The sequence below is a fragment of the Apiospora marii genome (genome assembly GCF_038362585.1).
Source record: "Apiospora marii strain CBS 49790 chromosome Unknown utg000011l_segment0_segment0, whole genome shotgun sequence".
NCBI classification, from domain to species: Eukaryota; Fungi; Ascomycota; class Sordariomycetes; order Amphisphaeriales; family Apiosporaceae; genus Apiospora; species Apiospora marii.
Genome location: NW_027117382.1, coordinates 414,664 through 442,568, shown reverse-complemented (window position 1 = coordinate 442,568; position 27,905 = coordinate 414,664). Strand labels below are relative to the sequence as shown.

The 27,905-nt window shown below is 53.1% G+C and overlaps 11 protein-coding genes across 11 annotated transcripts; 7 read left to right on the top strand and 4 right to left on the bottom strand.

The window, feature by feature from the left end:
* Window positions 1-212: 212 nt before the first annotated feature.
* On the top strand, window positions 213-902 carry PG985_013200 (uncharacterized protein; the record flags this gene model as incomplete). The annotated part of the gene is made up of 1 exon (XM_066832966.1): window positions 213-902. One exon carries the CDS (start codon window positions 213-215, stop codon window positions 900-902), a length of 690 nt encoding a protein of 229 aa, XP_066677706.1.
* A 2,441-nt stretch (window positions 903-3,343) lies between these two features.
* PG985_013199 (uncharacterized protein) lies at window positions 3,344-3,775 on the top strand (the record flags this gene model as incomplete). Its single annotated transcript, XM_066832965.1, has 1 exon — window positions 3,344-3,775. One exon carries the CDS (start codon window positions 3,344-3,346, stop codon window positions 3,773-3,775), a length of 432 nt encoding a protein of 143 aa, XP_066677705.1.
* A 153-nt stretch (window positions 3,776-3,928) lies between these two features.
* On the top strand, window positions 3,929-5,368 carry PG985_013198 (ankyrin repeat-containing protein; the record flags this gene model as incomplete). Its single annotated transcript, XM_066832964.1, has 1 exon — window positions 3,929-5,368. One exon carries the CDS (start codon window positions 3,929-3,931, stop codon window positions 5,366-5,368), a length of 1,440 nt encoding a protein of 479 aa, XP_066677704.1.
* Window positions 5,369-6,102: 734 nt separating this feature from the next.
* Window positions 6,103-9,323, top strand: PG985_013197 (uncharacterized protein; the record flags this gene model as incomplete). The annotated part of the gene is made up of 3 exons (XM_066832963.1): window positions 6,103-6,652; window positions 6,718-7,256; window positions 7,311-9,323. The coding sequence occupies 3 exons, from the start codon at window positions 6,103-6,105 to the stop codon at window positions 9,321-9,323; spliced, it is 3,102 nt and encodes a 1,033-aa protein (XP_066677703.1).
* An 83-nt stretch (window positions 9,324-9,406) lies between these two features.
* Window positions 9,407-11,250, bottom strand: PG985_013196 (uncharacterized protein; the record flags this gene model as incomplete). The annotated part of the gene is made up of 6 exons (XM_066832962.1): window positions 9,407-9,607; window positions 9,676-9,891; window positions 9,965-10,641; window positions 10,692-10,897; window positions 10,958-11,001; window positions 11,065-11,250. 6 exons carry the CDS (start codon window positions 11,248-11,250, stop codon window positions 9,407-9,409), a joined length of 1,530 nt encoding a protein of 509 aa, XP_066677702.1.
* Window positions 11,251-12,332: 1,082 nt separating this feature from the next.
* PG985_013195 (serine/threonine protein kinase) lies at window positions 12,333-15,677 on the top strand (the record flags this gene model as incomplete). The annotated part of the gene is made up of 5 exons (XM_066832961.1): window positions 12,333-12,434; window positions 12,488-12,538; window positions 12,791-13,318; window positions 13,378-13,943; window positions 14,000-15,677. 5 exons carry the CDS (start codon window positions 12,333-12,335, stop codon window positions 15,675-15,677), a joined length of 2,925 nt encoding a protein of 974 aa, XP_066677701.1.
* Window positions 15,678-16,015: 338 nt separating this feature from the next.
* Window positions 16,016-17,110, bottom strand: PG985_013194 (inosine-uridine preferring nucleoside hydrolase; the record flags this gene model as incomplete). The annotated part of the gene is made up of 1 exon (XM_066832960.1): window positions 16,016-17,110. The coding sequence occupies one exon, from the start codon at window positions 17,108-17,110 to the stop codon at window positions 16,016-16,018; it is 1,095 nt and encodes a 364-aa protein (XP_066677700.1).
* Window positions 17,111-17,747: 637 nt separating this feature from the next.
* PG985_013193 (uncharacterized protein) lies at window positions 17,748-19,551 on the bottom strand (the record flags this gene model as incomplete). The annotated part of the gene is made up of 2 exons (XM_066832959.1): window positions 17,748-19,018; window positions 19,401-19,551. The coding sequence occupies 2 exons, from the start codon at window positions 19,549-19,551 to the stop codon at window positions 17,748-17,750; spliced, it is 1,422 nt and encodes a 473-aa protein (XP_066677699.1).
* A 572-nt stretch (window positions 19,552-20,123) lies between these two features.
* On the top strand, window positions 20,124-20,963 carry PG985_013192 (uncharacterized protein; the record flags this gene model as incomplete). Its single annotated transcript, XM_066832958.1, has 3 exons — window positions 20,124-20,496; window positions 20,535-20,578; window positions 20,649-20,963. 3 exons carry the CDS (start codon window positions 20,124-20,126, stop codon window positions 20,961-20,963), a joined length of 732 nt encoding a protein of 243 aa, XP_066677698.1.
* A 39-nt stretch (window positions 20,964-21,002) lies between these two features.
* PG985_013191 (uncharacterized protein) lies at window positions 21,003-22,055 on the top strand (the record flags this gene model as incomplete). Its single annotated transcript, XM_066832957.1, has 1 exon — window positions 21,003-22,055. One exon carries the CDS (start codon window positions 21,003-21,005, stop codon window positions 22,053-22,055), a length of 1,053 nt encoding a protein of 350 aa, XP_066677697.1.
* A 522-nt stretch (window positions 22,056-22,577) lies between these two features.
* On the bottom strand, window positions 22,578-24,213 carry PG985_013190 (signal recognition particle protein SRP54; the record flags this gene model as incomplete). Its single annotated transcript, XM_066832956.1, has 2 exons — window positions 22,578-24,053; window positions 24,136-24,213. 2 exons carry the CDS (start codon window positions 24,211-24,213, stop codon window positions 22,578-22,580), a joined length of 1,554 nt encoding a protein of 517 aa, XP_066677696.1.
* Between the last annotated feature and the right edge of the window lie 3,692 nt (window positions 24,214-27,905).

The following is a 27,905-nucleotide window of genomic DNA, read 5'->3' as shown; positions in this document are numbered from 1 at the left end:
GGAGGTTTTTACCAATTTCCTCCAGAACCCCGCACATGGTTGCTTTTATCCTTCCACTGCTTTAATCTTTGAGCTCATCTCCTACACTGTTGCTTTCCTTCCTTCACTTTCCCTTCTGCTCTTCTGTCGCCACCATCAATTCGAAGCTCTTATTGCTTCTGCACTGACTCAACCGCCACACCTACCCATCCTTCTGATACACGACCAGCAGGATGTGTGGCTTGAACCCTCCCATCGCCCAGCCCTCGGTTGGATTCGAGAACCTTGCTACGGAGCTCCAGATCGACATCCTTAGCCAAACTGACCTGGTTACACCTTACAAGCGGGTTGGCTGGGGCGAGACAGGATTCTATCTGTGTGCCCCCAACGATGTCCAGCGACCCGAACGCCTCTCTCTGCAGTACTACTTCACGGCAAGTCGTGCTGTCCGCCAAGTCGCGATTCAGGTGTTTTACAGCAGCAATGAGTTCGTCGTCGAGGAAGCGGTCCCCACTGGCCTTGCTATGTCTCCGGCAGCCACTTTCTTGAACACCATTGTCCCTCGCCAAGCCCTGAGCGCCATCGAGGTCCTCTCAATTGGTGTCCGCCTCAACGACCCCGATTGGCGCCGCGTCGTCGACGATGTCGCCCCCTCCATGGAATCACTCCGAACCCTGACTGTTGTTGCCAAATATGACATGGACAACAATATTTACAAGTTCGGTGATCTGCAAACCCTCAACCAGCTTTGCCGCCTGGTTGAGGAGAAGGTCTGGCCCAAGGCCTTGGTCGGTGAGAAGTGTCAGCAGCTGGTTGTGCACTTCCACAGCGGAGCTGGAAGCTGGCTAGCCGGTCGGGATCCCCGCTTTGAGCCAACGTATTTCCTTGAGCACAAGGACCTGCCCGAGGAGTCGAGCTGCTAGAAGCAGCTCGACAGCGACAATAATGGCTTGGTTCGTTGCGCTCAGCGTGAGGACTTTGTGGAAGGCATGGTACGTCCAAACACCCTTGAAAAACATCTTGTTCACACATCTTTTTCTACTATTCAGATATTAACATTTAGTGTCACAGGTACGAACTTCCCTCGTCGAGCGCTTGATCGAGGAACGCTTTTAGGCGTCGGCAGGACTCACAACTACACATCTCTGTTCGACTCGGTAGCAGGTTATAGTAGGATGCTTACAGATTTCTGTAAGCATACCTGACTTGCTGAGCCCATTGCTGGATTTCCCACCACCTCTGTCATTTCGACATCACTGCCACTTCCATCGGTCCCGCATGATTTGTTGCACATTGATAGTTCGGTAGAATGAATTGAGATATCATGTCCGATCTTTGTAGTCTTTTCATCCTACTTCTCGCTGTAATGTGATGCCGAGTTAAAGCCTTATCTTACTACCTATTCATACACATTGTTGCACACCGGATTGATTGAAGCTGTGCTACATACTACAGTCAGAACTGCTGGCGAAAGTACTATCGATACCGCTTAGTCATGGACACATCAGAATCAGGAATCGGGGCACTGCTTTCCCAGCTTAAGGAATCAGGGAGCACTATCAATAAATGGCTAGGGCCGGCCAATTGTCAGACGTAGAGCAGCGATACCTCACCAGCGAAAGAGAAACATTGGTTGTGGTCAAATCCTTAGCTAAACGCCGATAACTGGTACTCCCCTCACCATTTTGAATGGAAGCTTGGGGTTCATCGCATCAACCTCGTTTCCTACTACCCTCAAAATCAGAAATTTTCCCACCCTTCCTTACATGTTCACTATCGGTCTTGACAAGATTGCTTTTCGTCTTTCTCGAGTCTTCCTCCCAACAGCAACAACTGCTATATTTTCTTTTCTTTTCCTTTCTTTTTTATGTACTCTTTCTTTCGCTAGCATTGCTGCCCTTGCCACTTGACGATCAAGGTGGCACAAGTCAATAGCCCCACCAACTCCACGGGTCTCCCATCCGCCGGCCCTTGGAAAAACCCTCTCTGTGCTCCTACCGACCATTGGCCACAAGGCTTCCCACGGCGGGAGCGGCCCCGTCGTCATCGTGGTGCCCGCATCCTGCATAGGGCAGTGGGCAAGCGAAATAAGAAGATGTTTCGCTCGGTCGCATGCTTACAGCTTATCGGTGTATCCACCAAACCGCAGTCAATATTCCGGTACGACGTCATCCTCGCTTCGTACTACCACATGGCGGTAGAGGCTTCCCGCAAGATACGTTTCAGGGACGCTCTACAGGCTATCCGCAAGGCGGGGTACAGTGGATCTAGAGTTGCCCAAGCGACCAAGTGTCACCCTCATGTCCGAAATCTAGAGGGATGGTGAACGCCACTGGAAGGCAAAATTGGAGCACACTGGAGGACGAGAGCCCCCGAAGCTTCTTCGTCAATGGAACTGACTGTCTGGTCAGTTGGTGTCAGCGAGAAGGCTTTGTTGAAGGGTTGGTAAGTGTTTTTAACGCCAGACCCCAGAACACCATATTCCTCATTACCGCTATCTTAATCCATTGCCTTCACCGATTCAAACGCCCTTAGAAATTTCACCGTAAGATTATCTTTCTGGAAGAATTAGATGCTAACACTTAGAGTCTCAGGACATATTTTCATCTGTTGTGGATTTGATTAATACACGTTTGGAAAGGTCAATCATTCCTACACCGACAACATCAACGATTCCATCGCACATGGCCGTTCGGGCTTCATCGCTCAGCACGTCCAGTGCCGTGAATTTGTACGAACATAATTTCATGGACAGGGCATCCTTCACATGAACAAACAAGGTCGCTATCACACTCAACTGGTCAGCGTGCTCACTCACAACCAGATTGAACATATGGGGAGCATGGGAAAGAGAAATGTCGGTCATTGGTATTGGGATAGAAAGCAATGAAACATGTACATATCCAACCATTATTGTAGTTTCCTCCCTCCCAATTCTCAGTGAATATTGTCCCCAGCCTGTCTTTTTGTGTTGTTCCGAGGGCAACCATGACAAAGCAAGTGAATCGATTCTGAGCCGAGCCTGAGTCTGGGTGTCAGACTGTCAAAACATGGAAACCCTATCATCCTTGTCAACAATGTCTCTACCCTATTGGCCCGGGTTTAAACCCGTACTTGTGGCAGTGCACCATACCTGCATACTAAGTAAATAGCTTGCCGTGGCTGATATTGTACCGCCCCCACCCAGCTGACATGTCTGACATTTACCCCAACGGTAGAACCAAGGATCTCAACTCCCTCCATACTTGTTGTAACTGTGTATACCGGAGAGCTCTTCTGCTTCGGTGACGACTTAGTGTCATATTCTTCGTTTCCTCGTCCCGCTCAGGTGCCTTACTCCTCCACCGGCAGTTCTCTCAAAGCCATGGAGGTAATCGGGACCATCAGCGCAGCCATAGGCTTCGTCGAGACGGCGTGGAAGGTGAAGCTGCTGTGGGACGACTTCAACGATGCCCCCAGCCAGGTCCAGAAGCTGAGAGCCCAATGCAAGACCGTCGAGGGAATGCTCAGAGTTCTGAAGAACAACCTGCTGGACAACTCGGGCAATATCGACATGGACAAATCGGCGGCCCTAGAGAAGGTTAAACAGCTACTTAAGGACACATTGGCTAAGCTAAACGACACAGTCGCTGCCATCAGTGACGAGGTTGAGGGGGTGAACAGAAAGTCCAAAGCTACTGGGATCAGTAGAACAAAGTACCTTTTCAAGAAGGAGTCGACCTTTACACCGTTGCTGGTGGAAATGAAAGAGGGCGAGGCAAGGATCGCACACGTGGTTGTGGTCCTCACCAAGTAAGGAGGGTGCAGATTGTACTATTTTAAGCAGAAGACGAGCTGACAAAACCGTAGTGCGAAGATCGACTTGATGCTGCAGAGGATGGGCTCAGGGCGCCACCCAGTTCCCCTGCTTCCGAAAAGAAATCGGGACCAGTATCTGGGGAAGACACCCATGGAGCTAGAACAGATCCTTCGAGACGTCATGAGGAGCGATGATGCATCCGATCTTGAAGGATTACTCGAAGCGGGAGTGTCGACTGAAACCATCCTGAATGACTGGCGAGACCGCCCGCTCCACATCATGGCACGCAAAGGCAATCTTCGTGGTTTCCAGGCCTTGTTGAAACATGGCGTGTTGGTGGATGAGCCGAATGACAACAATACGACACCCCTACTTACAGCACTGACGAATCATCACGTCGAAATCTCACTGGCCATACTGGACGCCGGCGCAAACCCTTGCTCCAAAACCAAGCTGGGCAAGACGCCACTTTACTACGCGGCCTGGGGCAACCTCCTGGCCCCCATTGAAAAGCTCCTGGCGTCTGGCGCAGATGTCAATGCGCCTGATTCAGATGGAAGGACCCCGTTGCACATGGCAATGCAGCCGGTAAGGAACGGCAAAAGCCTGAGCTTGGACAGCAAGGTGCTCGATGCGCTCCTGGGGTACGGTGCCGATCCAACAGCGGCCTTGTACAAGACTGCTCTCACGCCGTTGCACTTCCTCGCGGAATGGGGCAAGTCGGCCGAACTAGAGCGTCTTGCCAGGAAGGCCCGGACCTTGGATCTCTTCCTGACCTCATCCTATGAGCTACCCGGCGCGACGCCGCTGCTGCTTGCTGCTTATCACGGCAACCACGTCTCGGTGCAGAAGTTGCTAGATTGCGGTGCCGACCCCAATGCCAGATCTCCCATTGACACCAGGCTGCCTACTGCACTCTGGGCCGCCTTCGACCAGAAGAAGTACGGCTCGGCCCGGAAACTTCTGGATAAGGGTGCGGACCCTGACTGCTGCCTTAGCAAGAAGTTTGAGGGCATATCGATGTTGCATCACGCCGCCACTATCGGCGACGTCAAGGCGATCGAGCGTCTACTGAAGTACAAAGCATCTGTCGATATCAAGTCCTCCAAGGAGGACACGCCACTTATGATGGCGGTGACCGCGAATCAGGTTGAAGCCGCAAAGCTGTTGGTGGAGAACCGGGCCAGTGTCAACATAACATTCAGACGCTACAACAACGCCACGGCCCTCATCCAGGCCGCCAAGGTGGGCAGCCTCCCTATGGTGCATCTCTTGTGCCGGAACGGGGCAAACCTGACACACCGGACGCCGGGCGACAACATGTCCGCGTTCTTGCAGGCGGTATCCTTAGGGCACGTGGACTGTGCGATTTACCTGCTGGCGCTGGGGGCGGACATCGACGAGCAAGATGCCGTGGGGCGGCGGCCGCTGCACTTTGCTGCCTCGAGCGGCCGGGCCGAGGTCGTGCGGTGGCTGCTGTCGATGGAGGCGGACGGGTCGGTCCGGACTAGCGGCGCGGAGACGGCGGAAGGGCTTGCCAGGCAGGGCGGGCACCATGATATAGTAGCATTGCTGGCCTCCACTGAATGACGACGAAGATACTAGAGACTACACTGGGCCGAGAACTGCAAGATTTCAGTGATGCACACATCCCTAGCCGATGAAATATACGACCATTATATGCGTAAAACAGCCTTATGTATTGCATAGAGCCCAATGAGAAGTCACATGTGTCAAGAAAAAGCGACATGTGCTCTGCGTCCAAGAAAGGAAAGCTTCCTAGGATTCAGTGCACTAATCTGAATAGGGGTGAAACAAAATGCCTCAGAGTACGGCCTTGTCGTCGCCGATGGTTGCCCCTATCCTGAGAACAATATTTCTCCTGTTATATTGGAATGCTCGTCTATGAGTTGGTCATGGGTCAATTGTAATAGTCACATGGCCATCGGCGCTGACAATGCTACTACCCGGCCCAGTTTCTGTCTGTTTCATGCATCTCGGATATAATGTCGGACTCCAGATGAAACACCGAGCAAACAGTCACGTGGACAGTTCCTCTGCACTCTCCTTTTTGCCTTAGTCAGCCAGAAGCAGAGGCTTTGGCCCGAGGACATCCAACCAATGATTTATCCTGTGTAACCAGGTCGACGCCTCTCATAAGATAGTCAAGTAGTACGTCAGCTGGCAAACATTCCCCGCACGAGCAATTGACCTGCGACATATTCATTTTCGCCGACTTCCAGAGCACCGCCAACATTTTTCAGGCGTCAACAAACGGTCCGAAAAAGGTAGTTTCCAGTACGCCAAGCGACTGTGTTTATATCATGTCATATGATCCCTTTGCGTCTCTGAGTCGGTCGGCTGGACCAGTGCCAGTGGCGATACTTGAATCCAATGATGCATCGTACAATCTCATCACCTTCCTAGGAGCGGTGCAACTTCTTCCCCGGGAGATTCTGCCTATTCCTCTGTATTACGACGAAGCCGAGCCGCCCGAGTTCGGCGGCACAGCCAACATTCGACATTCGCTGCTATCGAATGAGACAAGTCTGTCTTTCAAGCGAATACAACCACATACGCTCTTCAATAACCCAGACAGCGAGGCTGTTCAAGACATTGAGTCGAAGTGCTACCGGGTCCTAATCTCCGAGATCTCGCATCTTCTCTTGGTCCACCCAAACATCATCAGGCTTCTAGGAGTTGCATGGGAATCTAAAAGTGATGACAAGGTGTGGCCAGTTTTGGTATTCAAGAGAGCACCACACGGGAATTTGCGTGCTTTTATTGAGACACGTGAGCAATATTTGTCATGGAAGCAGAAGCTCAGCTTCGTGGTGGACATGGCAAGAGCTCTAGAGTACAGCCATTCAGCAAGTATGTCACTCTAAATCACTTCGGCCGTGCCCATGGCTGTGAAGCCAACTACTAAACTACTCCAGATATCATTCATGGCGACATGAAACCTTCCAATATCTTCGTGTGCTCCGACGAGAACCGGGGCGATTGTCCTTACTATGTCCAACTTGCCGACTTCGGCTATGCGACATTCGGCCTGGAGGACGACGACCTAGTCATGCTGCCTTGCTCACCCAGCTGGACGCATCCCGACAGGTATCACCATGGTTGCCCAATCAAAATAGCGAAGAAGATTGACGTGTTCGGTCTGGGAATGGTATCACTATGGCTTTTCTTCGGGACTCTGAATGCGTTTCCGAATGCCGATCAGCTTGTTACTGAGCTCAGTGGTCGAAGAATGCCAGATCTAGCCAATCGACTCCTCGAAGTGTCCCCTTACGATATGACGCACAGGCGAATACTTCAGGGGTTTTTCCAGCGTACATTGAATGATAGCCACGATGAGCGGTCTGCAATTGAAGAAGTCTTGTCACTACTCTCAGAGCATACAGACCCCCTTCAAAGCCCTGAGCCTTCAGTTGACCGGGACTTCCGCCCAAAGGAGTTCATGGCCAATTTTGAGGTATGCTGTGCCATTGGATCTCATGCTCGGATACGTGTTAACTCCAGTCAATAGGTCGCCCCTTCTGCATTCGTTCTCTCGCATATTGACTATCGGGTTCGTTCCCAAATCGTCAAAAAGTTCGAAGAGCTCCTGTCTCTCACATCATCCGCGTCAGAATTTAGGAAACATATAACCTTGCAGCTTGCTTTGTGCTATAAGCTAGGTTTCGGGATACCTCAGGACCACGCCATATCCAACAAGTTTTTGGAAATGGGCCATCATACTCCCCAATCGTTAAGAGAACAGCTCCTGGTGCTCGACAACGGCAGCATGCGATTCAATCACGAATTTGACGAAATTTGGTCGGGTGGACTTGTGAGAGCTGTAGAACTTGCAGAGGTATATCGAAAACAACCTTTCTTCAAGGGGCAAGTTCTCCTTGCCAGCGAGTGCCAAGAACACAGAAGAGAACTTCGCGATGTCGCTTCCGTTCTAGGTGAAAGCCATGTCCTGACTATTGGCCTTCGAACGACTTTAGCCTGTCTGCTCCACTCTAAAGGCGACCTGGCCGAGTCGTGTGAGCTCTTCGAGAAGGTCTTGGAAGACATGGAAAGTATCGGCCAGGATGTGACAGAAATCAAGATGGACCTGGGTAATGTGTATTCGAGCCTGGGTCAGTTCCAAAAGGCCATCGCTCTAGTCGATGAAGTCTTTCGCACATACGAGTCTCGTCTTGGCCGCACCCACCCATTGACGATAGACAGCATGTCAATCCTTTCAAAGACTCATTTTGAAAGCGGCAGCCACGACACGGCCTTGGTTGAAGCTCAGTCAAACGTCCAAACGTTATTGGACTTGCGTGGCGAATATCACCCTCAAACACTGGAAGAAATGGACTTTCTGAGCCATGTGTACTTTCAAAAGGAGGATTTCGAGGAGTCGAGCAATCTTAACAAGAGGGTCCTCGAAATGCGAGCTCGGATTCTGGGCGACGACCACCCTGACACTCTGTCTAGTAGGAGCCACTCGGCAATGCTTCTCATTGAGCAAGGTGATCATGTGGCTGCCGCATCTTGCGAGAGAGATATTCTAGCCAGCTACGAAAGGGTTCTTGGAAAGAGACACCCAAAGGCTATAGAGTATAAAGCAAGCCTCGCCCATACTTTGATGGATATTGACGGCAGCTATTGGACGGAGGCTGACGAGCTTTCATCCGATGCCGTCGACGAGAGTACTCGTACACTCGGGAAACAACACCCTATCACCATTGACTGCATTTGTAACCGAATGATGGTCTTACTGGAGATGGACCGAGTTGATGAGGTGATTGATTTAGGCTTGCCAGCTTGCGAGATAGCTCGGGGTGCTTTGACGCCATCTCACGACTTGACAAGCAGCATCATACACACACTGGGTATGGCGTATATCAAGCGCGAAGACTATAACCGGGCACAGAGCCTGTTGGAGGAGGCTCTCAAGATACGTTTGGAGATGCTCGGGCCTAGCCACTCCTCATCGCTGGAAAGCCAACTGACTCTCGCATCATGTTTTGCCAGTCAAGACGACCTTCAGCGTGCAAGAATCATGGAGAAAGAGACCCTGGATACTTCCTTGAAGTATCTCGGTCCTTCCAATCCCAAGACTATATCGTGTATGCTGAATCTCGCCAATACCTGTTGGGGCCTCGAACAGTACCTCGATGCGAAATGTCTCGAGACCCAAGCACTCGAGCTGGCGAAGACTCATTTGGGCGAAACACATTCCAATACACTCGTTGCAATGACACATCTAGCTGCCACTCTATCAAGCATGTCCCAGTTGGATGATGCTCTGCAGCTCGCGGAACCCGCCTTCCAATTGAGCCGCGAGCATAAGGGTAAAGCCCATTCGCACACCATCGGGGCGATGATGCAGGTCGCCGAAATCTACGCTGCGCAAGGAAAGAATCTCAAGGCGGTTGACATGTATCGAGAAGCAATTGAAATCATGTTGGATAGTGGCGAGACCGAAGAGAATTGGCAAATCAAGGAATGCCAGGAAGAGCTGCGGGGGCTGCAGCAGGAGACGGCGGAAACCGAGTCTTGAGTGAACATCAGAAAAGCGCTTTCGCATTTACATGTTTGAATGAGTCGAAGCAGGCTCCTATCTTGGCTCTTTCTCTTATTGCTCTAAGCTCGTAACGATAGTCTATGAGCAAAAGGTCGTTTCAGCGCAGCTTGTACAGCTAGAAACAGTGTCACTGTGGCAACCATCATGCCCAACGTCAGGACTGCAAACACCCAGAAATCCGTTGCCAGCACGAAATGGGTTCCCTCGTAGTTGGCCTTGCTGTTCTCCAATGACTGAACCAGATTGGAGCTGAAAACTGTCTGTAGATAGCACGTGCTGGTCAGTCCGAGTCAGTCCCATTATGGCGAGAGTAAGATTGATCTCATACCGCGCAAAGACTAGCAGGAAGGTAAACTGTTGCGATGATAGTTAATGCTTTCAGTGTGATGGAATCCTTATGGGACTCTTGTTGCATTTCGGCAAGGGATTTGTTCGTTTGGTTATTTTCTGCGTTGCTCGCTTCGAGGGCTACCGCACTCCTCTCGATGACTCGACTTGTCTTGTACGCCTTGTCGGCTATCCGTATCTCGATGATTTTGAGCAACTACTTGCGAAAAAGTTGGTTTAAGTCAGTATCATGGGCATGAAAGCAGTAAAGCCAGGTCTCTTCTGCATACCAGTTCCGATACCCTGTTTGCCCTTTCAAGAATGGATTTGACACTCTTGGTGTGTGAAGCAATCGTCGTACCATAGACGAGCAGCCGCGAGTGGTCCAGATCCCGCACCCACGCGGCATTATACTCCTTTTGGTCGATGCTTTGCCAACTCGCGCGCAATGCTTTACCCAAGTCCTGACAGCATTGTAACGCGCGGTGAACTGTGCGAAGCTTGGTGATCAGTTTATGCAAATTTTGACAGTCTTCAAATTTGACGGAGTAATCGATGTCACAACTTTCGTCGGCATTTGAATTAGCTGCTTTTTCGTCCTGGGGAGGTAGGTTAGATTTGGGTACACAAGTGCATGTCTCAGCTTCTTGGATATTGGCACTGACCAGTATGTCGAGATCGCAGCTCAGGTATTCCAGGTATTCGGACCAGTTCAGGGTTAACGAGTGCAGAAAGGACACATGAAGATTCAGGGCTTCTGTAGATGAAAGACCTCGACGGTAGGCCGATTCAGGTTGGGTTTTCTCCATCAGTGTTTGTGCCGCTTTTGCAAAGTCGATAAAGATCCATCTATGTCGATTTGTACCTGGGACGATCTTTGAGTAGACGCCCATTTGACGTACAGACCACGGATTACCTCGTCCTCGGTTGTTCTTCTCGACATGTTGCACATTATAGCACAGTTCATCTACCTACATTAGAACGCAGTTCTCACACGTGTTTGCTGGAGCCCCTTACAGCAAGATAAAGATGAGGGATCCTGGGGCTCGTAAGTGATTTCCGTTTGGAAGACAAGTTGCGCAGTCTTTGAGTCCTTTGACCGCCTTGAGAAGGCTTTAATGAGGGTGTTGTATCCGAGAAACACAGATTCTGTGTTTAGGAGAGTGTTTAGCAGGTCGAGCGTAATGTCAAACGGGCCCCAGGAGAACGACTTATGAAGAAAGCTGGGAATGCGGTTAGTAGTTTACGGTTAGCATGGAAAGGAACTGGTGCTTTTAACTGACTAGTAAGCTTGTTGGGAATCCTTTGCAGTCTGGGCGCCGGTTAGCTACTCATTCTGTAAGTTATTCCCGGTCACTAATAGTAAATAACGAGCCTCAATACACCTCACGACAGAGTCCACACTACTGGCTTCTACCCTGTGAACTAGATAATCATTAGAAACAAACAGAATGGGAGCTTCGAGATGTGATGTTTGCCCACCACAATCTTGATCGGGGATCCCAGTTGTCAAGATACCCAGTCGTGTTCGCCCGTTTTGGAAAAGGCACCCAATTTCTTCTATAGGAGGGCGCATAGTAGCGTTGGAAGGGTGACTATCACTTAGGGACATTATTAATAATACATGTAGCCATCCCATGTAGTAGGCATTTTAAACAAGAGACAACTTGATGAGTCGCAACACCGGGGATGGACAAAGGGCCTGAAAATCAGGCTATGTGAGGGGTAACATGCAGCAAACAACGGCAGCGCTTTGGACAGCGCATATGCATAACCCAACTACTAGTTCAGCCTAACCGTCAGCCTAATGACTCGTGAGGCTCGGTGGCTGCCTGGCTTTGGGGTCATTGGGACTTTGTTCGCGCAGGCTCATCGGGCGGTCCGTATGGCAGCGCAGCTTTTGCGCTCGTTTATGGCTGACGGGGCATCAGACTTGAGTGTTATCCGGCAGAGTGACCGCCGGAGGGTTTTACGATCAACTAGGCAGACTAGGAGCTCTACCCCCCTCAACCTGTAGCCTGGTTTGCGTAGTATTGTAGAGACATAGGCGGCCATATCATATGTCACTTCAGTCTTGGCGATGCTGATCAGGCAAACTGCCCAGTCGCACCACAATAAGCAGGATGCTTCGGTCGAGGCGTATTTGCGCCCAAGGCATTCTATGGGCGATGCAGCCATACAACGAGAGTACCTTTCTCGAAGTATTCTGGTTGCTTGCTACTGTGTGAAAGACAGCATCAGGTACATAATATCAGGTAGTTTCGGGTTCCTATGATACCAAACTGGTAAAGATCTGCATATTTGGAGCATGGATCACAATGAAGGCGACGTATCATATCGCAACACTAAATGAAGCCTGATATTGTGGCTTGCTGCTTTGGCAATCTCTCCGTCCCCTGTGGGTGATATTACGTCACACAACGCCCGGCAAATATCGTCAGTCATTGAAATTGCCCGGCACCACATGTCGTGTTGCCGACGAAGGCATATTAATTTGAAGAGCAAACGTTACAGACCTGACCGGTTTCACACAACGAGGAGACCATAAAAACCTCCAACGTACCTCGAAACCCTCGTCATGAGACCATTACATTATTTTCATGTCTCGTCAACAACAGGTACCACCAGCCGTCAATAAAATAGCACACCCAGCCCAACATGAGCGAGAAGCAAACGATTGACAACAACTACATCGACAGAGCCGATCTTAACAAGCTTCTCCAAACCCTTTTCCCCAACAACTCCGAAATTACTGTGAAGGTTTGTGGCACTGAACATGTCCCGACGTACATGACTGACAAATCAAATGATAGGAAGGAAGGTTTGATTACGTCATGCAAGGACTCCCAAGACGCTTGACGGATGTAAGTTGAACCTCGGGCCGCGCGATTGGTCCTGTGCAGACAGGTGAAATCACTATTGCTGACCCATCTGCGGACAGGATGAAATATCCTCAATCACTAAGCGCAACTGAGGAAGCCTGTGTTCGCGTCAATTAACTCTTCGGAACCCCTTGTGGATAAAACAAGTGTCTGCTACGACACTCAGACAGAAATTGAAAGCCAAAGCTTGAGCAGTCTGTATCCGTGCAAGGGAACAAGAGTAAAGGCCCCTAGTCCACGATGGAGTCGCTTGTGGAAGAAATCTACCGTCTTCGCCGGGAGAATTGTCACTCCAGATTCTTCGTGCCTCATGATGCTTTGATGCAAGTTCTGAGCGAAGATCGCGTCAGGGACGTCTTGAAAGATGTGTTACAAGCACATTCAGTCGAAGAGAGCATGCAAAACATATTCCCCAATGGGCGCAAAGTCTTGGGAATTCTCATTAAGATCGGCAAAATCCATCTCATTACCAAATTCATCAAACATGATCAACTCAGGCTCCAGCATATTGACTACCGGCTGCCATTTTCGGATGCAGATCTTGCAATAATCTTGTCTGAGTATGAGGCGATGCTGTTTCGGGAGGCGCAATGGGAATTCATAGCCCCTACCTTCTCACCCTTTTCGATCCACAGGAAATTCAACTGCCGAACGGTCATGCCTTTTCTCGAAGAAAAGGGCAATGGGAATGGGTCCTTTGGAATCGTCACACATGTTACTATTGACTCGGCCCACCAATCCTTTCCTGATGGTTCTACGGAAGTGAGTACCTGCTCTGAAAAGTTTTATCACCGTGTACGTGATCGACTAAGTCAAATTAGGTCGTCAGAAAAGAATTGATTGACGAACATGATGATACGAATGGCTGGCAAGCTGAGTTCGAAGTAATGGCCACTTTGAACCTGATCGACCACCCAAACATTCTTAGAATGCTCGGCTCATACAGCTACAAAAACCATCAAAACTTCCTCTTCCCTAAGGCAGAAGGCGGCAGTCTAGAGGCCATGTTTAGGAAGCAGAAGCCAACGATATTTCGAGACAACTGGCGTTTCATCGCCGCAGTGGCGGGCCTTGCCTCGGCTCTTTCTCATGTGCACAATTTTGCTGTGCGGAATCATCTCAACCTATCTTGCATAGGTTGTCATCACGACATAAAACCCGATAACGTCCTAGTTTCTGGCGATCAGTTCATTCTCGCTGATTTTGGTCTCGCACGATTCAAAGACTCCACCCAAAGCTCTTCTACAGAGTACAAGGTCCGCAAGGGCTTATCAATCGCGCCTGAATGTCAGGATCTTGGAGGAGATTTCAAGAAGCACAGAGTTGGTCGCCCAAGTGACATCTGGTCATTCGGTTGCCTCCTTCTCGAGATTCTAACATACATGCGGTATGGCCCAGATGGGATTAGCGATTTTGATGAGAAACGAGTGTTCCACGTGGAAGGGGGAATACATACCAGCTGTACCACTGCGGCACAACTCCAAACCCGGCTGTGTCTGAATGGGGTCAAGGATTAAGAGACAATGGTGATGACGCAACTTGTGGGTTGGTTGACTTGATCGAGCAGATGCTGTGCATTGAGCCAAAGAAGAGGTTGAAGGCCGACGAGATTGAGAAAAGAGCCATTGGCTTGGCCATCAAGGCTCAAGCAGAGGATGTTCTCCCATTGTTCCAGAGACTGTGCTCAGACCAGCCGGGGGAGCATCTATTCACAGACCCATTCATTGAAAAGATCAGGTTCAAGAGCTGGTTTGACTCCATGGGAGACTATCACTCACAACAGGAGGATGGAAGAGCTTTATCCGAACTCGCTTTCAACTTTTCTGAGTTTAGAAGCATTTCCAGTTTGATGAGGCAGCTCAAAGAACAGCTCCTACTCGCAACTAGCAGCGTTTCTACATCACAACAGCATCCGATTCTCCCAATCCGACAATTGGTAACAGCTATCCACGATGCAGGACCGGCGTTGATCTACCAGAAAGCTCAGCAACTAGCGGAAATGGAGCTGCTACGTTCAGGAGAACTGGCTCGACCAAAAGCGGTCGCTCCTACACATGGTCGTGATAACACCCACTTACTCGATCTCGCGACAGCCAAAGCACAAATGGTATTAACAGAGGAGGAATCATTGCCCGAGAGTGTCGCAAATGCCAAGGATACTCAAATGCAGCATCGACCAAATGCCGAGATTGGAGACATACGATACTATTCTGTGGGCAGCGTTCAAGACGCATCGGGAGATCAGGTCAAAGTACTGATCGAGTTCAAGAAGTACGACGACCCGCGTCAGAGTGAAAGGCTTCTGGGAAGAATGGGCCAGATCTCTCGCCTGTGCCAATCTGCCAAAGGAAGTCATGCGCCAGGTATTCTCAATTGCCGCGGGTTCTATCATTACGAGGAACATCGCGCTTACGGTCTGGTGTACGACTTTCCCTATGTTGAGTTGGGGTCCAGCGGTACCCAAGGTCAGACCTCTGCAGAACAAATGGGAAACCCCGATGCATTGCAAGACATCATGTCGAAAGCAAACCTGAACGAACCTTTCAACCTTCCATCATTGAAAAGGAGGTTTGAGATAGCTTATGAAATAGCTATTTCGCTGCGCGAAGTGCACAAGCTCGGCTTAGCTCACAAGGGTCTCACATCTAGAAATGTTATATTCTTTCATGGATCGCGTCAAGCATGGGAAACCCGACCATATCTAATAGGGTTTCGACAAACACGCCCAAGCGACCCTAATGCATTCACCGAAGGACCCGTGAACGACCCAGCTGCGATGAACTACCAGCATCCCTCCTACAGGTCACAAGAGACTCGCTACAGGCTGCCTTATGACTATTACAGTCTTGGTATTGTTCTCTTAGAGATCGGAATGTGGCGACCTCTGTCGAAACTCACAACCTCCTCTGGGCTTAGCTCAGAGGAGCTACGTCGGAAGCTTTTGGGGGTGAAAATACCGATGCTGGCTCACACCATGGGCGAGACATATCGAGCCTTGGTTCACAATTGCGTTGGGAAGGATTTGTTCCCAGACAAAGACGATGGGGCAGACTCCGAACACCAGCAAAAGTTTGAGGAAAGAGTAGTGGCTCCCCTTTCCAAGCTGCGTCGGTTTGAGTAGGTCACTTTTGAGCGTACATATGAATCACAGTGGAGGATAGTCAATTCTTTTGTGGTGGGGAAAGGAATCATAACACGTACCAAGTACACCCAAATCTCTGCAGGCCGTTTCTTTTCATACATACAGTCGCATCATTTTCATGAGTATAGATATTTTACTTTGGTCATCGAAAAATGAGTCGAGTCTAGGGAGCTTGTGATGGACATCGCGTGTGACTGAAAACGAAAAAAGGTTCAAGGGTCCGTTGTCTACGAATCATTGTAGATTCAGTGCTGCAGATACAAGCCGTGGCAAGAAATTGGCTATTGTCTAATGTGATGAGAGTAAGTGGCAACTGTCTAGTTCGACAATGGGGCTATCGGCCGTGTAAGCAAGTCCACGTAGGTCTCGAAGAAACGGTCATTGTCAATAGAAAACACGACAGACGCGGCCGTCGTCAACCCGGTCCCCGCATACGGATCCTCGGTCCACACCAGCCCCTTCCCGTAGCTCTCGCCGTCGGAATCGCAGTCGATGTCGACGTACAACTCCCGCACGTTGCGGTTCAGTCTCGGGTCCACCAAGGACGCCAGCGCAATGGCGTCGTAAGCGTAGGGCCAGCGCCGCATGCCGCGCACCAGTTCGGTAACGGCGGTCGCCGGCTCGTGGCTGCCAATGGCGTCGTAGGTCGCGTTGCTGATGGGCACCGTGTTGGTCAGGTCGAGCGGGTAAAGCGTCTTGGGAATAGGGGCCCGCAGCACGACGCGCGCCGCCTCCGGGTCCATCCACCAGTTGATCTCGCCCGCGCCGTTGTACGAGTTGCCCGCGGCGTACAGCTGCCCGCCCATGTGGGCGATGCCCTTGATCAGCGGCGCGATGCTGGGGTCCGTTCGCAGCGCGAGCGCGAGGTTGGTCAGCGGGCCGATGGCCAGGATGGTCACTTCGTGCGGGTACTTGTGCACCGTGTCCAGGATGAACTGGACGGCGCCCCGCGCGCGCGGCGTCGTGTGCGTGGCGAAGCCGTCGGGCGGGGCCACGAGCTCGGCGTCGGGCGGCGAGCTGTACGCGCCAACGTACAGGGTGCCGTTGCCGAACCGCTTCGTCTCCTGCTGGTGCGCCGCGTAGGTGTGCAAGAGGGGCTCGTTGGCGCCGACGTAGATGCCCACGTCCTCCTCGATGCCGAGCCGCTCCACCGCCTTGAGGCCGTCCGAGACGCCTTGCGCCAGCCACTGGTTGCCCGTCACCGTGGTCAGGCCGAGGATCTGCAGCGTCTTGCTCTTGTGCAGCTGGGCTGCCATGGCCAGGACTTGGCCGTCGTCGCCGATGGTGTTGAAATCCGTGTCGATGAGGATTTTCTGTGGCTCCGCCTGTGCTGGTGTTGTTGTGGGGGCGGCGGACGCCGTGGCGGCAAAAGCGCAGAGACCCAAGATGGCCCAGTTGATAGCTCTCGTCATTTTGGAGGAGAAGATCTTGCCGTGACTGAGATCCAGAGGCCTTCCTGAAAGTTCCTGGGCAGGGTAGCACAGATTAAATACCGAGACCCTTCCAGAAGATAAATATGGGGATTAGTAACGGTTTCCATATTTGTGGCTGGCACGACATGGGGCTTGAAAGCGCGATACCGGATTGGGGGGCGGGCCAATCCACAGCGCTCTCTTGACTGCTACCCTGAATTGGAGAGTTTTGACCATGTCACCTTCGGGGAGATGTTCGGCATGTAGAACAATACCCGATTGCGTTGTTGGCAGTTGGTTGTTCAAATTAAGGTCGCAATTCGTAGGGAGTGAACAGGGATCAGGGGGCTCTCACTGGCACTTTAGTCCACGAGCTAAGTCCACTACAGTAAGACGCCACAGCATGCAGGTTAGCCTATGGGGAAGCAGCCGCAATCTCCTGGGACGAGTAAACTTCGACGGACACGCCTTGTCGTCTACTCTACAACGGTGATTGGTCCGTCGAGGTATTGAATAGCTCTTGGGTCAAGGCGGCCCGCGTTTGGAGTATGTGCAAGAGCCACTAGTGCGTGCCTATATGAAAGTCTAACATTTCTATAGTGTTCCTGTTCAACTCCTTTATGGTTTGCTGTGTGATTTACAAGCTTATAAACCGCCCACGCTCCGACCGAGTCTGTGCAAGGTCCCATTTATACATTGCCCCCGTATTGCAGACAGCCCCCGTCCAGACAAATTCTTTCAACACCCCCTCCGCCTCCTCCCAGCTCCTCAAACCCAGCACCTGCGCGAGCCGCTTCACCTCCCCAACCAGATAATACGACCTGCGCAAATAGTGCACCGTCGCCGGATCCGTCCGATCCAGCACCGCCCCCGGCTTGGGCGCCGACGCCACGGCCCCGAGCACCGCGGCCCAGAACAGCAGCCCCGGCGGCTGGCCCTCGGTGTACCGCGGCGCCCGCAGCGCCTCGACCAGGTGCTCGACCAGCAGCCGCAGGCACTGCGGCGCCACCACGTACCCGACGACGCCGTAGGCGAAGACGAGGGCGCCCAGCCGGTACACCTCGATGCGCGGGTCGGCGCGCCGGACGCTGAGCAGCTGGTGCTGGACCAGCGCGACGTAGGTCCGCATGCACGTGTACCCGGCCGCGCCCAGGGTCTTTTCCTCGCCGGCTTCGCTGGGCCGGCAGATGACGCGCATGCACCGGACCGCGTGCAGGAAGTCGGGCTCGGCCGCCAGCAGGGCATCGGTGCCCGTCGCGGCGTTGTCGGGGTAGGCGTCGAAGCCCCGCGCGGCGTCGCGGAGCTGGTCCTCGGGGTAGGCGAAGCCGGGCGGGATCAGCTTGTAGGAGGCGTAGAGCAGCATCAGGTGGGAGAGTAAGACGGGCAGCCTCGTCGCCCGCTTCTTCCCGGTGGCATCGGCGTCCGTGTACAGGCCGTCGTCGTAGCTGCGCAGCGCCATGCGGCGGACCTGGGCGAAGTGGGTGGACTCGAAGAAGGCCTTGAGGCGGCCGCAGGTGCGGTAGTCGTAGAAGGAGAAGATGGAGTCGGCGAAGAGGCCCGTCTCGCTGGTGATCTCCTCCAGCGGCGCGCTCGAGATGCCCAGCACGTAGGCCGTCAGGATGGCGCCGTCGGATAGCATGGCGGGGCCGGAGCCGCCGTCCCCCGCGGCGCCGATGGCGTCGATTTCGCGGCGCAGGCGGGCGATGGACCGCGTCAGGCAGCCGAAGTAGGTCGTCGAGTCCGCGGGGCTGCGGAGGTGGTCCGAGCCCATCAGCATCTCGAGGCAGACCTCGGCCTCGAGCATGCCGTCGTCTTCCAGCGCGCGGCGGAGATGCCAGGTGTCCGCGACTTCGTCCATGGGCGAGGCGTCCTTGTTGGAGAGCGAGGGGAGCCATCTATATACCACGACTATGACATCCCGGGTTTGTTTAGCTTCCTGACAGAGGGGTTGTAGCAAGGTCATGGTCGTGGGTGACGATGATGATGCAAACTAACCCATATGAAAAACGCGACGGACCCCCGGGAGCCTCAAGGCGTCGCGCCGCCATTGCAGCTCGTCGATGCTGTGGGGGACGCCCTGGAGAAAGGCTCCCGGGTCTTCCACCTTGGCCACCCCGGGTGCGATACGTTGCAAAATCGCCCAGGTAGTCCGCCTCTGGAGGTGGCGCCGCCGGCCGGTTGGTGGCCGCCTCGGTTTTGAGCTCTTGACGCTCCAAAGGTCAGTGAATGAGTATGTGTGTAAGTGGGCTGGCCAGGTTGAGGAAGAGGGTGTAAGATGAAGTGCACTCACTTAGCGTCAGCTGGCCTGTGCGATGGCGCTTCCTTGGCTGCTTGTCGGGCCCGCGCTTTGGTTTCAGGGGTGGTTTTCGCTTATCGGGCGGCGGGACGTCATGGTCGCGATCGGCAGCAGCATCGTCGCCGGGAAAATCATTGGCCTTCATTTTTGCAAAAGCGAAAAAAGGCATTCGCGTCGCACAAGATACACAGGGAATGGGGGAAAAGAGACCAAAGCGCGCTCCCTTCGCAATCCCGTTAGGGGTTCGCTTCGACTGCGCCGCTGGATCACATGACCGTTTCCTGGTCGCCTGGTGGCTTAAGTGGTCTAATTATAACCTCTACCAGCATCTCCAAGTTCTGCACCGATCTCCATGGCCCATGCTGTATCAATTATCCGATTGGCTATCTGCGCAAGTGGCTGATTGGAGGGAGTCCAGTAATAGGACTCTAAATGGTATGTGGTGTTAGAACCTGAGACGACAATCAGGATCTAGTCAATGTTTGGGGCGGTGTAGTAAGCCACAACGATGCGCATACATCTAGTCGACTCTCAGAGGCAGCATGGACAGCGCCACTAATCGAAACAAACAAATACGATCATGTTGTTGGTATGGCCTTGGCTCTGCTGCTCTTCGTCTGTTTTCAGTCGTAATTTCGCATGCGTGTGTGAGATGCTCTGCAGCTGGGTGTAGTTGGCAATCTCTAGTTTGCCCCGGACTGCCTAACAGACCCCGCAATGCGCGATGGAGCATCCGATCGCTGGGCCCCAACGGCCCCTGGAACGCCCTCGAGATCGCCATGGGCAAGGGCCAGGCCATCACAACCTACCCAGGCAGAATGGGGGGGGGGGTTGTTATTCCTCGGCAGCGACTACTGCAGCGCGACGGTGACCAAGAGAACGAACGGGAAACCGCAGCTATGCTACGCGAAGCAGGCAGGCGCCATATGCAACGAGTCTGCCACGGGCGGGACAGGATCAGCGTTGCCGCCCGTGTGGGACAGCCCGGATAGGTATTTCAGCGGCGCCATGGACTCGATTCTGACGGGGACCAAGAATAATGCACCAATGTGCTACGGGGACGACTTCCACCTGAGCCGCGACAAACGCTGTGGGCCGCGGGCGACCCGGTAGGAAACCTGGATATAGTGCTTCTGAGCGGGACGCAGCTGAAATACCCCGGCGGCGACTCGGTTCCGCTGTTCGCGGGCTGCCTGGGTCTCGGCGCCGCCCGGGGTTGTCAACCAAACGTACCGCGCGCAGTCGGGCGGCGGAGTCAACGTGAGCATGGTGGCCGGCGCATACGCGAAGCAGGGGTATACCGAGACCAACTCGTTCGGCATGCACATCGGCTCCGCGCTGCCGCACCCGAACCCCTCGCCGCCAAAAAAGAAGATGATGGAGGGCTCGCTGTGGTTCGGCGGCTACGACAAGAACCGCGTCATCGGCGAGGTATTGGCCATCCCGATCCCGCACCCGTACGTCGTTTTCGACGGCCTGCCGCTGGGGGACATCTCCATCAACGTAGTCAAAGGCGGCTCCCCCTTCGGACCGAACGGCGACCAGGGCAATGGCTAGCGGTCCAAAACCGGCTACCTGGCGTCCGGCAACGCGACCATGGGCGACTCGCAGCTGAATGTGCGCCTCGACGGCTGCCACCCCTACCCCACCCTGCCCAAGCGCACCTGCGACGCCCTGGCCGCGGACCTGCCCGTCGTCTACCGGCCGGCCCTGGGCCTGTATATCTGGGACACCGGGTCCCCCGCCTGGCCGCGCATCGCCGCCTCCGCCAGCGCCCTGACCTTCACCTTCCTCGACCCCGACAACAACGCCCGCCGCCTCAACGTCTCCGTCCCCTTTGCGCACCTCAACCTGACCCTCGAGCCGCCCCTCGTCGAGAGGCCGACCCCTTACTTCCCCTGCAACGCCGTCGCGGCCGGCGCGCACTATGCCCTCGGTCGAGCCTTTCTGCAGGACGCCTTCTTCGCCGCCAGCTTCGACAGCGCTACTTATTTCTTATCCCAGGCGCCCGGACCCAACATCGCGGCCGTGGGCGCGGCGAATGCGAATACGGCCGTCATTGGCAGGACGGCGCGGACCCTCGCCGCGAGCAACAATGACTGGAAGACGAGCTGGGAGGGTATATGGACCCCTTTACCGGGCGGGGACGGGGAGGAGAGCGATCCGACGACCAAAGCGTCGCCGGGTGTCGGTGAAAGTAATGGCATCGCTAATGATAGCACTGGTGTGCAGCGCAACGCGGGGCTTATTGCCGGCATCGGCGGCGGCGTCTCCCTGCTGGCGCTCGTGGCCTTCTTGCTGTACCGGCGCAATCGGCACGGGACGGGCCTCACGTGCTGCGGGCTGCGTAGCGTGAAAGACAAGGAGCCCGCGGGCAGGTACGGGCCAGCAACGAAACCAGGATCGCCGAGTCCGCAGCTGGACGGGGAGCAGGAGGCGGAGGAAGAGGAGGGCTACAAGTATCCGAATTATTACAACCGGCACGAGCTGCCCCTCACCGAGCCGCCATCGCAATTGCCCGACAACCAGGTTGCTCGTCCGCTGACCGGGTTGGCGGCGGCAGCAATGCCCGGAGAGAGCGTTGGGGTTCCGAAAGAGGCGCAGCCGCAAGGGCAGGTGTTTGAAATGGGGGGGGGGTTAGTATCATGAGAGACTACAATGAAGCAAGTATACAAGACAGTAGAATAGAAACGCCAACATGCGACATAATACAATAAGATTCAATACCCCGGGGCTCCTGTCAATCGTGAACGATAATCCATCGTATTCAGTGTCGTTATTTGAGATGAAGCGATTTGCCTGTTAGCAAGAAACAACCACCGTCGCAGGAACTTGAGCTACATTTTCACAACCAAAATGGGTGGAGTAGCAGACCAACAGGCAAGGTCAAGATGGTTGGAAATCATAATCAGATTATGGTATGCTGGGAATGTGTGACCCGAACGCCAGTGCCATGCCTCCCCTTTTTCATTTCCTTCGTAGTTAAGCTCTCATTACAAGTGGTTTGCCCGATCCACCTTCTTATACTTCCTTCAGGCTGCCACGGAGAGCTCAAAAAAGATGGGGTATTGCAGCAGTCATGTTTCCGCTGCCAGTAAACATCGAGGAACAAGTAGAAAGCCTCGAGTGCAGATTGAAGGTGAAGTGAGATCGAGAGTCCGCAGGAGGGGTTTACCTCCGTCCTCCACGGCCTCCGCCACCTCCACCCATCATGCCACCCATCTGCTTCATCATGGCGTTCATGTCCATACCACCGGGCATACCACCGCCTCCACCACCGCCAAACATCTTCGCTAAGCTCGCCATGTCGGGCATACCTCCAGCGCCGCCCATGGACTGCAGACGCTTCTGCATCGCCGCCATTTGCTGGTTCTTGTTGCCGCCGCCCATAGCCTGTTGCGCGCGCTGCATGTTCTTCATGTTGCCGCCCATCTTCTTGGCCATGCCCGCCATCATGCGCTGCTGCGACAAGAGGTCCTCGACCTCTCGTACACTGGCGCCGCTTCCACGCGCAACGCGGATCACGCGCGTCGGCTGCTCGGTGAACATCTTGCCGTCGCTGTCGAGCTCCTTCTCCGTCATACTGTCGCAGATGTAGATCATGCGCTTGAGCTTCGCGCTCGACTCTTCGTTGTCCATCTGGTCCATGCCGGGCAAGTTGGCCATGCCTGGAATCATACCGGAAATCTTGGAAAGAGGACCCATCTTCATGATGTTGCCCAGTTGGTCTCGCAGATCCCGTACTGTGAAGATTCCTTCCGTGATGTGCTTGATCGTGTCCTTTTGGTCCAGCTTTAATGATTGTACGTGCTCCACCAGGCCTGCCATGTCGCCCATACCCAGGAGCTTGTTGACGAATTGTTGCGGGGCGAAGCGCTCAAAGTCCAGCATGTGCTCTCCGGTACCGATGAAGACGATGGGCGTATGTGTTGCTGCGACGGCGGAGATGGCACCACCACCGCTGGCGTGGCCGTCCGTCTTGGTGATGATGATCGCACCGAAATCGGCCGCCTCCTTGAAGGCCTTGGCTTGCGACTCGGCTTGTTGACCAATCGAGGAGTCGAGCACCATGATCGTCTCGTCGGGCTTGATCGCAGTCTGGATGTCCGTCATTTCCTGGAACAGGGCCGATTCCTGTCGGTGGCGACCGGAGGTATCGACGATGATGATGTCGAAGCGCTCCTTCTTGAACTTCTCGACACCTTCTTTCGCAACCACGGCGGGGTCGGTCTCGGTGAGCGAACCGTAGTAGGGGATCTTGGCCTTGACGGCGTTCTGCTTCAGCTGGTCGAAGGCACCGGCTCGGAAGGTATCGGCGCAAACCAGGCAGGCGCGGAGGCCCCTGGCTTGGTAGTGGCGCGCCAGCTTCGTACACGTCGTCGTTTTACCGGCACCCTGGAGACCGACGAACATGATGACATTGGACTTGCCCTTCTTGGGCTTGAAGGGCTCGGCGTGGGGGTCGACGAGCTTGACCAGCTCGTCGAAGACGGCTTTCTGGATGAGGCGCTTCTTGTTGACGGCGGGCGGCAGGTCCTTGAAGTTGACGGTGGCTTTTATCGAGTTGGTGAGCTTCCCGACCAGCTTCACGTTGACGTCGGCTTCGAGGAGGGCGTGGGAGATCTCGTTTAGCATGGCCTTGAAGGCCTGTTTCGGGGGAGAAGCACCATTAGCGATCAGTTCCCAGGGGAGGGGCGAATTGCAGCCCGTGGGCGACGGGAGCTCTTACCTTTTCGTCGAGGTTTGGCGCACGAGTGACATCGTGCAAGGCCGTGCTGATTCGGCGACCGAGATCTTGAAGAACCATGATGGGGGTGGGCGGCTATGCAGCCGTTGCGACAAAGGGTCTTTTTTCTTAGGTGATGATGTCGAAGTGGGAAGTCAGTCTACCAAAACGGTGCCACTCTTCGTGCTGCTGCTTCGCTAAACGTGTATGATTGATTCCGCTCGTGGGGTAAAGTGCCTTACCTAAGCTGATGGGTGCTGCGGCCGTGGGGTTTGAGGAGGCAGGAGGGAACGTTTCTCCGGTAGCCGACACCCCACTGAAAAGGCACAGGGGTGGGCGTTCACATTCACCTGGCTCTTCCAATCAGCATCAACCTACCGGAATCATCGCACCTCTCCGGACAGCAGTAATTAGTGCCCCAGTACAGCTGCAATTACCAACCTCATTCCAATGTAAGCACGATCGAAATAAGATGAAGAATCATATCGCATTTGGATGGTATCAAGTTTTCTAGGCAGTTTTCTTGCGTGCCACCAAACAGTCCATTGCTGGCGTTCCTATCATTCCTCTTTGGGAATCATTTGTTTCTGGCAAGACGACATCTTGTCAAGTTGTACATAGGTAACCTATCTCACCAATATCACAAAACAAATCACATGACTTGTATAGTTGCGTATCTGCTAAACTATTTCTGAGAGCCGCCTCATAAATTTGATTATGCTTCTACGGGGTTCGAGACTCTACCATTCAGCTTCCCCTAGTACTACTATTACCCCATTAGATTGACATGGACTGAAGCATTGAGACATCACTTGGCATTATAAAGTTCATTTCAAATTTGAACAAGTGTTCCACCCTCCAGGAAGACCCATTGCAGATAAGTTGTCGATCAAGATGACAAACCGCAAAAGCAACGCCAGCAAGTTGCAATTAGGAAAGTCGTCTTCCCAAAACATAAAAATTGCCCAAATACCCCTCATTAACAATCACAGGCAGTTTTTTCGCCATACCTACACTACCAGCAGTGCCAAGCTAATCAAACGCCGCATCGTCTAGCAATTTGGTACCGAGCACGAATATGGCGGGGAGTATGGCCTCTCGACTTTGGTATACCTATGCATGTACGCATATACAAGTGGGTGTGCCCGGAGTTTGACTGATTGGTGACTCTCCACGTGTATTACGTCACAGGTTTCGAGGTTGGGCTATACGCAGGACCGTGATGCAGATTCGTGGTATATCAGCATGAGTGTTTGTGTTCTCCTGCCAATCGTGAACGCGGGGAGATCGTCCTCGCAATACCATGCTTGTTATTCGTGATCAGCACTACCCGTCTCCATCCTCGGATATAGACCCGAACATGACCAAAGCTTAACGTAACCCCCCACGAGCGGGGACGTCTGTTTAAGGTATTGCCTTCCAAGCTCCGGATGTAAGATAAGGGTATGAGGCCAAGATACAGATGCAGGAGGGATGATCTTGAGTCAAGACGGTTAGGTCTGTAACCTGCATGTCGGCAGTTGAATACTACTTTCCTTTTCCGGCAGCTAGACTCACTCCATTAGGGGCTCCCGACTCTGCTTTGTCTCGCATTGGTTGGAGTTTTGCAATACTAACGAAACTTTTCCTTTCAATGTAATTCTATGGAATGCAATACCATGGGCAATGTCATAACCCGGCAGGCTGTACTATCATCGACAGTCGACCTTGGAGAAAGAATATCAGCCCCAATATAAAGACTCATGTGGTTGATTACCATGAAGATTAGAATATGACCAGATATGCACATATGATGTGATACACTGCGATACCACTAAGTATATCAATATGGTGGAATAACATCAACAGGAAAGTTGTTTGCAAACCTGATAGATTCCGTATCGATAGTACACATAACTCTGACACAGATCAATACAAAGCAGGTCATATATCGAGTCTGACACGTATTACTAGCCTATATCCATATCTGATATAATCTGACGATCTTTGCTCGGCATCAGTCACTGCTCAAACGCTGTTAGTGTTGCTTGATATTCACCGGTCCGTACCAGATTCATCCACAGAGCGAATACTGTAGCGTCGTAGACGAATTCCAAATGGCGTGGCAAAATCCGAGAAAAGAACAGGACCCATGACAATCGAGAAATCCAAACAGATAGGGCCATTGATTCTGAGCCTGATAGGAATCCGGATATAGTCCCTCGCCACCTACATAGAATGTTACGACGGCCGTGGACATGGTCAACCAATCCTCATCGAGATCCGAATATCACCGTTCTGACGATCAATGCTATGATGAGGTATTTGAAAGTGTCCTGCATGCGATGTGCTCAAGACAAAGAAGATATGGCATCTTCTAGGGCCTATACAGAAGGTCTGAAGGGGACAACCTACTTCTTACTGGCCCAGAACTTGCCCCACATGCCAAAACCACGTCCTACTTGTGTGCGACTGGAAGTCGGTACTGGGATCCATTCCGACTTAGGTAAAACAACGGAAAGTGTAGTTGCAGATGTAACCAAGGGACTCGGGGCGAGTTGGGCAAGCTTGGTTGAGCGCGTGTGCGTGCTTTGAGGGGGTTGCATCGCAACTGTCGGCGGTCGGCTTACCTGCCTATTCGTAACAAGCGACCTCCCAAAGCGCGTTCGGCCGAGACATTTGAACAGGGGTGGTTTTGACAGGCGACTAGGGTGTCCGGGGCCAACTTGGGCTACCATCAGACCCCTGGAGCCAATCCCTGTCATCTGCAGACTGTGATGGGATTTGCAACCACCCAGCATCCTTACCTGTTTTCAATTGTTTCCAGCGTCTGCGCAGGCCATCGCATCAATGTTCTGGAGTGTCGCGACACCACTGCAATAATACCCTCTCCTCACCTAGGGTTGCAGACTCGGAATCACGACAGCCCCCCTCTCCTTGCCATCAAAGTTGCATTGCCTCACGCGACAAAGCTGAAAATGACGACAGACGTCCACGCCCGTCGCAGCACGTACCTTAGGCTGAGTGTAGATGAGTTTACAGTGGCTGGCGCCATCGTCAGATCGGCGTTTGGAGATATGCCATTCTCTTCCACCTGTCGCTTCCAGAAGGTGATATTTCGCACCTTCCATGCTAGGCTCTGCCAACTAGCAACTCATGATATGGATGATCTTGGGTCACCCAGTGGGGACGCCATTGCCTATCTCTGCTGATGCTGAAAGGCACTGCCGAGACAGGCAGGACAGTTGGTCTGAGACGAAAGAGACGCGATCAGTATTGCAGTCCGCATGATGGAGGAGTTGGCCCTTCCAAGGTCCAACGGTCGATGTCGAATCCACGTTTCTCTTTTTCTGGCAAGTGCAGTTCCGCGAACAGGCTGAATTTAGGTTTGGGAAGATCGCTGGGGCCCGGTCGAGGTAGCGCCCGCTGTGGATGCCCATGTCCAGGGCATTTCCCTCTTTCATCGCCATTTCCCCTCTCGAGATGCAAGGTCCTGTTCGTGATGTTCCAAGGTTTTCCACTTCAAGATCCATTATTGGATCGGGCTACCCAGACCAAGACGGCTGTATGATACCCAAAACATCCTCGGCGACTTGGCTATCTGTCCTCTCCCACTCGCTTCATTCGTGGATATGATCGCGCGCCACCCTTGCGATGCTGCAGCACCCCTGGGACATCCCTAAAGCGACCAGGCCATCCTAGAGCACTGCACCAGGTTCGTACCTCGGCCACAGGATGGACAACATCGCTACCACGGCATAGGTGATCGTCCTGCTTCTCGTTGATAAACCATC